The sequence below is a fragment of the Lolium perenne genome, chromosome 4, assembly GCF_019359855.2.
Source record: "Lolium perenne isolate Kyuss_39 chromosome 4, Kyuss_2.0, whole genome shotgun sequence".
Classification (NCBI taxonomy): domain Eukaryota; kingdom Viridiplantae; phylum Streptophyta; class Magnoliopsida; order Poales; family Poaceae; genus Lolium; species Lolium perenne.
The window spans coordinates 347,461,608-347,470,666 of NC_067247.2; the positions used below are offsets into that span (position 1 = coordinate 347,461,608).

At 48.7% G+C, this 9,059-nt stretch overlaps 1 protein-coding gene and 1 long non-coding RNA gene across 2 annotated transcripts; both read left to right on the forward strand.

Annotated features, from left to right (window-relative positions):
- The first annotated feature begins 644 nt into the window (after positions 1 to 644).
- LOC127297023 (transport inhibitor response 1-like protein) lies at positions 645 to 3,322 on the forward strand. Its single transcript, XM_051327277.2, has 3 exons — positions 645 to 1,337; positions 1,456 to 1,984; positions 2,072 to 3,322. Exons 1-3 carry the CDS (start codon positions 820 to 822, stop codon positions 2,828 to 2,830), a joined length of 1,806 nt encoding a protein of 601 aa, XP_051183237.1. The 5' UTR covers positions 645 to 819; the 3' UTR covers positions 2,831 to 3,322.
- A 1,708-nt stretch (positions 3,323 to 5,030) lies between these two features.
- On the forward strand, positions 5,031 to 7,757 carry LOC139830151 (uncharacterized). Its single transcript, XR_011742207.1, has 2 exons — positions 5,031 to 5,237; positions 7,103 to 7,757. It is a non-coding gene; the product is annotated as an uncharacterized lncRNA (long non-coding RNA).
- Positions 7,758 to 9,059: the final 1,302 nt, after the last annotated feature.

Below are 9,059 nucleotides of genomic sequence, written 5' to 3' on the forward strand. Positions count from 1 at the left end.
GTCGACCTTGCATATTTCTTCTTTGTAGCTCATCTTCAGAGTTGAGAGCTACCATGTCTTTGACGTGTGTGCCCAATAGTTTTACAGTTCTTAGTGCGGCTTCACACAATCGTTACGGTGACGACTCGTTGACGGCTGGGCCGCTTTCTCAAGGAGTAATTATCATGTTGCTTACATGCAATCTTAGATGTGCATTGTGTATCTTTTTGAGTCGGATTGGTCCAGTGTGTCCCGGGGGTAGTTGTAACTCGTGAGACGGCTCCGTGGGACGTCATGATGTATTTTTCAACACGATTTTTTTCCCGCTAAATAACCAAAAATTACCGTTTTCTTAATCGAAAGATTGATGCATGTGATATCCATTTCACACAAAATAAATATATTAATCTTCTTTAAATTTGTAGTTGAGTACAATATGTGTCTAGGAACTAAATTTGATAAATATTTATAAAAGCAGGACCTTATGCATTCCAATGGGTTTTGAATACTGTTGGTTTGTACGTAGATAGATGTTTAAAAAGCTGGAGCTGTATCAGTATGGATCACACCTGAAAAAGGTAGAAATCATGAGATGTACTGAACCACCCCTGAGCACCTCGTCTCTATCTATCCAGCGATCCCAGCGAGTCGAGCTCCAGCCCACCCTCCTCTCCAGTTTGTTTATCCTTCTGTACACCACTGCCGTCTGCCGGGACGGCCCAACCGGCGGCACACAAGTACACCTCTCTCACCTCACCTCACACCCACCCCCCGCACACACCCCACCACCCTCCCTTGCCGTCTCTCCGCTCCGCTCCGCTCCCCCCCTCCGCCCGCGCCATGTCGGAGGAGGACGAGGACCAGGCCCCGCCCAAGCGCCCGCGCGCCACGCCGCCGCCGGACCAGGTGCTCGACAACGTCCTCGAGACCGTGCTCCAGTTCCTCGCCGCCCCGCGCGACCGGAGCGCCGCCTCCCTCGTCTGCCGCTCCTGGCACCGCGCCGAGTCCGCCACCCGCGTCTCCCTCGCCGTCCGCAACATCCTCGCCGCATCCCCGGCCCGCGCCGCGCGACGCTTCCCCAACGCGCACCACATCCTCCTCAAGGGCCGCCCCCGCTTCGCCGACTTCAACCTCCTGCCGCCAGGCTGGGCCGGCTCCGCCTTCCGCCCCTGGGCCGCCGCCTTCGCATCCGCCGCCTTCCCCGCGCTCCGCTCCCTCTCCCTCAAGCGCATCACCGTCACCGACGACGACCTCGACCTCCTCGCCCGCTCCCTCCCGCCCTCCTTCCGCGAGCTCTCCTTCCTCCTCTGCGACGGCTTCTCCTCCCGCGGACTCGCCTCCATCGCATCCCATTGCAGGTAATAATACATTCCACCTTGCTACCTCTACTACACATGGTAACGGCCGGCGTACAGTCCCATTAATTTGACGCGAGAGATGTGCCGTTGCTCTCCATTTTCGGTTCGCCTGCCGCAGGGGCCTGCGAGTGCTGGACGTGGTGGACTGCGAGATGAACGAGGAGGAGGACGACGAGGTGTCCGACTGGGTGGCGGCGTTCCCGCGGGGGCACACCAACCTCGAGTCGCTCTGCTTCGACTGCTTCACCCCGCAGGTGCCCTTCGCCGCGCTCGAGGCCCTCGTCGCGCGCTCGCCGCGCCTCCGCCGCCTCGGCGTCAACCAGCACGTCACGCTCGGCCAGCTGCGCCGCCTCATGGCGCTCACGCCGCACCTCACGCACCTCGGCACCGGCGCCTTCCGGCCCGGGGACGCCGCCGAGGACCAGGGGCTCGACCTGGCCCAGATTTTGAACGCCTTCTCCTCCGCCGGCAGGGCCAACACGCTGGCCTCGCTCTCCGGCTTCCGTGACCTCGCGCCGGAGTACCTGCTCACCATCGCCACGGTGGCCGCCGCCAACTTGACGACCCTCGACCTCAGCTACGCTCCGGTCACCCCGGATCAGTTCCTGCCCTTCATCGCGCAATGCCGCAATCTGGAGACGCTATGGGTATTGCTCTCTCGGTGGTATTGCTTTATTTTCCTCACCTGCGCGCTTCTCCCTTTAATTTCTGACGACAACCTCTTTTGCCACCAGGTGCTTGACTCGGTGCGCGACGAGGGGCTCGAGGCCATGGCGAGCTTCTGCAAGAAGCTCCAGGTTCTCCGGGTGCTCCCATTGGACGCGCACGAGGACGCGGATGAGCTGGTGTCGGAGGTTGGCCTGGCGGCCATCTCCGAGGGCTGCCGTGGGCTCCGCTCCATACTCTACTTCTGCCAGAGGATGACCAATGCTGCTGTCATCACCATGTCGCACAACTGCCCGGAGCTCAAGGTATTCCGATTGTGCATAATGGGAAGGCTCCAGCCTGACCATATCACTGGGGAGCCCATGGATGAAGGCTTCGGCGCCATTGTTCGCAACTGCAGCAAGCTTACTAGGCTCTCCACATCTGGACGCCTCACCGACCGAGCATTTGAGTACATTGGCAAGTATGGCAAGTCAGTGCGGACGCTTTCTGTGGCGTTTGCCGGAGACGGTGATCTCGCGCTGCAGCACCTCCTCCAGGGATGCTCCAAGCTGGAGAAGCTTGAGATAAGGGACTGCCCGTTCGGTGATGCCGGCCTCCTCTCCGGAATGCACCATTTCTACAACATGCGCTTCGTCTGGATGTCGGGCTGCAACCTGACGCTGCAAGGTTGCAAGGAGGTGGCACGCCGGCTTCCACGCATGGTGGTGGAGCTGGTAAACAGCCAGCCTGAGAGCGAGAGGACAGACGGCGTGGACATCTTATACATGTATCGATCACTTGAAGGGCCAAGGGAGGATGTGCCGCCATTTGTGAAGATCCTGTAAGCTTCTTCGGCAGTATGCTCAGTTCAGATCAAATGCAGCCTGTGCGTGAACAGGTGCGGCAAGACGCTGGAGTTGCAGACATGGTAACACTTTACCGAGCTCGACGTCGGAGGAGGAGTTCCAAGCCATATACGGGAGCCGCGGAGCATTCAGTTATTGTTGTTGTACTAGGTAGGGTTCATCGGCATTTCTAAGTTATCTACGAGAAGATCATAAGTGCAGCGGAGCAAGCTTTTTCGAGGGGGCTTCATCATCGCTTCCTCAGTTTTGTTTGCTGCTCCCAGAGCCTTCTGTTTGAGGACAACCCGTCGTTGCTGGCATGGCTACGATGGTGTTGTCTAATTTTCCGAAACAAAGCTTGTCATCACCAGATTAAATTCATTAACACTTTTTACTGTTCTTGTCGCATAGTTTCTTTTCCATATTCGCATTCATCTGTCAGAACTCTGAATTGAAACCTCCTGAATTGATCTATGTTTTTCATTCATTTCATATGAGATAAGAGCTATGTTCTCACGTTCTGTGATCTGAATATCTGATATCTGGTGGAATTTTGAAGTGTCTTTTTTGGGTTGTCCTTTCGTGATCTCATCTGAATCCTGAAGTTTGGCTGCTGGTATCATTACCAGAGGACCTACTGTCACAGCCTGAAAGTTCTATCCATAGGGCGGGCTTCCTTGCTCCACGGTCACCAAAAGTTTGGCCCTGGTCCATCAAGCGATTATTGCCTCGCGTCGGCTTTGTCTTGACAGCCCTAGTTTTCTTAGCCGACGTGTCCGTCTTCCACAGCCTGGAGAGTGGAGACAACGACGGCGACTCTCAGCCTCCATCCAGACTGTGAATCTCTGATGGCTATATGAGAAGTTTTTTCACTGTAAATCACATGCTGATACACCTGCTAACTGTTAGCCACCACAGCCTTTTCTTTTCCTTTCCTTTCCTTTTCCTCGACCTTCTTTTTTTCGGGTAGCTGTTATCTCTGATGGCTCTGCCGGTAACGCAGCTCCGGCGAAAAGAAGCTTGGACAGTGACCAATCGATCTACAGCTACAGCCGAGAAGTGTGGCGCATCCAAGGATGATAGAGAGTGATGGCAAATGATGAGGGAGTGATGACCGGTCGACCTCGACGGGGATTGATCGATCGTTTGACTCATCCTCACCAGTCACTCACTGGTCTGAGCGATGTAGTCTTCAGAGCTCAGATCACAAGGGGGGTAGATGCCAACGCATGGAGGATCAAATAAGGACAGTAAAATCTGCACGTGGCGAGGAGATTCCTCTGCAAACTCGATGGCTTCTTTGACCGCTTTTACTTCTTGCTTTTCTTCTTCTTCCGCCGATCATCTGCAACTAAATCAGAATTTGCAAGCGATTTTGTTCGCTGTCAGTGATGATCGAACATGACACGGTTGAAAACACAGACATGATTAACTGGGAGAAAAATCTACCAACTGGAACAGGAGATCTCTATTGAGTTTGATGGTAGGACCAGCCAGTGGTTGCGATCGGTTGCCCTTCTCATCTCGAGACATCTTGTCAAATAATTGGTTACTGTTCCAACTTCCAGCTGAAGACGAAGGAGGAGAAAAGAAAAGATCTTCAGATCTGGTGGACGTTGTGCAGTCGCGCAGACCAGCCATGGAAAGAGATCGACGAGGAAGCACAGTCAAGTGCAGAACTTAGGCTTGGTCGCTCCAAATGCAGCAGTAATGGGCAAGGTTACAAGGCCGTCTGATGAGATGATCAAGGGCCCGGCGATTGATTCACCAAGAGGAAAGCTGCAAAGGCTATACGCCATAGGGTACAGCGTTTGCATATGTGCAATCTTTATTGGTACTAGCTAGCTGCTCTACTGGATGAACAGAAACTCAGACTCTCAGGGAGCAATCAGGGGTACATGGTGATTTTTGGAAGATTGCTGCTTGTCCAGTTATACGTGTGAAAAGCGCTTAAATGCAGGCTCAGGGCCTCTTTGATTCAAAACATTTCTAAAAATTTCTACGTTGGAGTTTGATCCATATGATTTGTTAACGGTAGGAATTTTTCCTGGGACTTCACTTGGACTAGATTTCATAGGAGAATTTCTATTCAGTTCAACAACCTCTTGAAAAATTTCATGTTCTCTGTGTGCACAATTATAAGCACCCTTTAAAGCATATACCATTGCAAGATAGGGCATCATATTGTGAGCCTAAGTTTTTCCTATTCTACGTTCCAGATCACAAGTGGGTGAGAGTTGGATACCATAAGATAATTCATGTCGAGATCACAGGTAAGGTTGGGACGTTTGATGAGACTTGACGCTGGTTGCTGCAACGCCCATACAGCAGATGGCATGGAGTTGGGCCACTGCATGCTGTTGCTGCCCAATCTTTACCAGCCCAGCTGCTCCAAAATTAGCACGAGGTAAAGCAACTCCCTCCCTCTGGCATGAGTACTTCGTGAATGGAAACATAGATAATTTGGTGTGTCCCTCTTATCTGGTAATCCCATCTGAAAGTTGGGTCAGGCATGTGTTTACATATCTGCTACCAGTTTTCTATCAGATCATGTCAGTCATGGTACAACTGCATATGAAATTATGGGCGCATGAGCTGAAAAGTTCCCTTTTATCACTAGTTTGGCTAAGAACTTTTGCTTCTGATGATTATTAAAGGGTCAAGCACAAGTTTAACTGCTAACTGCCTCCTCCGACGTGGGCCCTGGGGCAATAAGACTTGCAATCATATGAGCATACGAGCAGTGATAAGATTGGATTCATAGGCTTACTTTAAAGTGTGACAACACCTTGTTTTCACTACAAATTTCTGTCACGTCACCTTTTCTGACCCTTTTGCTGATTGAAGTAGTAGTGTCATATTCCTAAATATCCAAGATTACATTGGAACAGCATGTCCACATGTATATGAAACCCTAGAGAAAGTGAGGTGCTCCACTAAATCCCAGAAAGCTATTCACCGCATGCATGGCCGGCTGGCCTGATCTCTACCTGATATTTGTACCCGGAATCAATCTACTGCAAACGTCAAAGTTGTTGATGCAACACTGTAAGCGCATCTTTTGTCGAAACATCGGCAAAAGAGTATATAGTGCTTTATAGGAAGGAAAAAAGGGAAAGCAAAGCAGCTTTGTATTTGTGGAAGTTGGATTGCCAGAACATATTCTGTAATCTGAAGCATGAGCAATACTTTTGTATTAGTCAACGAATTCTGATACTAGATGAAATGGTTCTGGGTGAAGTGATATCTGTGACTAAAACATAGCTTTCGCCGATTACTTTCAGCATATGCCCAGTGGTGAAGACTTTAGTTACAAGTTTCAGATAGTACCGACTGCAGAGCACATGGTAGCTAACATGCTCATGTATGTTCCAAAATTTGATATGATTTAACAAAGAAAGAGCATGCATCACCGACAGTGCTTGGAGGGCAGTTTATGGGTGGTCATGAACATCAGGTTTCTTGTTGGAACAGGAAATTGATTTTTCTGTTGGACCTGCGCAAAAGACATCTTCTTGCACATTTCCTGAAACCTAGCTAAACAAAATGCTCACTTAACCAACAAATGCAAAAACAACGGCCCTATTATTTTTGCAATGGACTGTTAACGTTCAGACACCTACTTTTTAGTCTCTGAGTTGCTAGAAAAATCAAGGACAAATCATGAGTATTGCACAATATCTCCGGACCATTGGCTCAATCAAACCCTTTTCTGCTCTCCAAAACTGACTCCTATTCCTAGCAAAAGGAGAGCTCCTGTTTCTCTACCAATTTTTTTTGCATGTGGTGTTTGCAGTGGGCTAAGTGTGATTTTGCACTGCTCCGTAGACAGGACAATCTACAAGTTGATAAACATCAAGTGTGATTTTGCACTGCTTGGAGGAGGGTGATGAACATCAGGTTTCTAATTGGAACAGGAAACTGATTTTTCGGTTGGACTTGTGAAAGACTTTTTGTTCATCATCTTGTTGCACATACTATCTGAGAACTCCTTCCTGAAACCTAGCTAAACAATTCCCACTTAATCAGCAAAGGCAAAACCAACGGCCCAAGGACCCTTAGGATTCAGTCTCTGCCATCATGCCTTCTCAAGTAAAGAGTGGCTAACAAAAATCAAGGACAATTCTGCATCCTTGCACATTATCTCCAGATCATTGTCTCAACAAAACTCTCTCTGTTCATCAAAACTGACTCCTATTCGTCCCAAAAAAAGGGGGGAAACAAAGAGCTCCTGTTCATGTACTAATTTTTTTTTGCATGTGATGTTTGCAGTGGGCTAAGTGTGATTTGCACAGCTCCGGAGACAGGACAATCAACAAGTTGATGCATGCTGCAGTGACCAACCAACAGAGAGGACAACTCAAACGAGTCACCTTTCATCTTTGGATCTGGAACGCTCTAGTCTAACCAATCAGCCTCTCTCACGAGGCCCCTTGGATGATCAGCGTGGTAAAGCCATGGTTGCCCTAGCAAAGTGGCAGGCTTTGGCCGTGCTAAACGATGGGCCATATGCAGTTAAATGCCTTGCAAAACCACGCCAAGACAATGTGATTGTCCAGGAGGACAGTTGCATGCATGGGTAGTAGCTAGGACGAGCACATGCAACAGATTAATTGGGCTCCTATAGCACAGAAAGATTTGCAAAGGTATCAATGCTGTTGCTTGCACAGATCTGTAGCAGAGGCTGCATGCTTCCCTCTTTACTCATATGCATATGAGTGCAGGTGGCAGCCACTATCTCCATGTAAGTATGTGTGCCATAAACACGCACAAGATGATAAGGAGAAGCGAACAAGGTGTGTGGTTAGGCAGTGCCACAGAAGAGCAATGTAATATTGGATAACATCATGGGAAGTACTCTACAATAATCACATCTAAACTATGTATATGCTGATCCCCAAGCTGAAACAATGGTTCATCTTTTTTTTTTTTTTTTTTTTGCTTTCTGAAAGCGAAGGTTGGGGAATATTGGCATCTTGCTCATCATTTCGATACACAAGAAACCAAGGACTTTTTGGGTAACGAAAGACATGGAATAGTGACAACCAAAGATCACACAGCTATATATGTGTATACACAGAAAAAGAACAAGAGAAAAAGCTGTCTTATACACCAGAGTAGCAATCGCAATGAACATTGGCTTTCATGCATAGTCATCAACCCTTCTAAAAATGCTAAGCGGGTGAATGCTTGAATCTCAATTTTAGCAGGTAGAACAAGCCCAACAACTGAATTCTTGAAGAGGGCCAGCCAAGCTGATCTTCTGAAGCTGCTTGTGGCAAATCAATGCGAGTGTGGTTGGGTGGCACTGTTGGAGGGTCAAAGGCTTTCCCATTCAAACCCATTGTAGGGCCTCTCATTGCAAAGGCAAATCAGTGTACTGCCCTAATCCAACCCAATTATTAGCTGCTGGGGCCATCAGCACCCCAAGATGATGGATCCATGGCCCAACTTGCTTTCGCGCACAGTCTCAAGGTGATGGATCCAGCTTGTGTGCTTCTGTGGTCGTGGAAAGGCTTGAGTGTTCACAAAAAGGCAGCAGCTGCACAGTGATGAACAGGGCAAGATAGGGATCCTCTCTTTGGCAGTAGATTGGGCATGAGGATTGAGGAGGCATGCCTACTTGCCTCAAAAGAATGGGAGAGCTCCTCCTCCTCCTGCGCGTCGCAGGATACGTTTGTTGGCGTCCTCTCTTTTATCATTGCGATGATGTGCCATGGCAAAAGATGATACAGGACAGAAGAGATATATGTATCCTTGCTCTTGTCCTCACCTCAGGATCTGCAAAAAGTTACTTTGAGATTTTTAATGTGTACGCCACACACAATACGGTGAGGGATACTTTTTTCCTACACGGATGACAGCATAATGTACTAATTGGACCTCCACCATCATCTTAAGCGTTCTACAATTGCTCATGAATGAGATCCTATGTCTTTTTTCTTTGGAACTATTTGTGACTCCCGAACGGCTTTATGCATCCTGGTTATGCTGCATCCTGGTTATGCAGAGGCAGGGTGTAATTGCTTGATCAAATAATAAAGCGCCTATTTTCAAAAAAAAAAATCAATGTAATCGATGAGGACATGGTGGAAAAGCTTCACCACTTGACAATCAATTTTGTCATGAAAAACATTCTTAACATGGCCTCAAATAATGCTCGAAGTGAAAGTTGTGCCTCTCGTCAAAATGATCAACTTTGATTTTTTTGGGTCATCTGAATACAAGG

Bases quoted from the DNA above. Each gene is read 5' to 3' on its own strand.
- LOC127297023 (XM_051327277.2), top strand. From the start codon at position 820: ATGTCGGAGGAGGACGAGGACCAGGCCCCGCCCAAGCGCCCGCGCGCC. The intron at 1,338-1,455 runs GTAATAATACAT...CGCCTGCCGCAG, and splicing joins TCCATCGCATCCCATTGCAG to GGGCCTGCGAGTGCTGGACG. The intron at 1,985-2,071 runs GTATTGCTCTCT...TTTTGCCACCAG, and splicing joins GCAATCTGGAGACGCTATGG to GTGCTTGACTCGGTGCGCGA.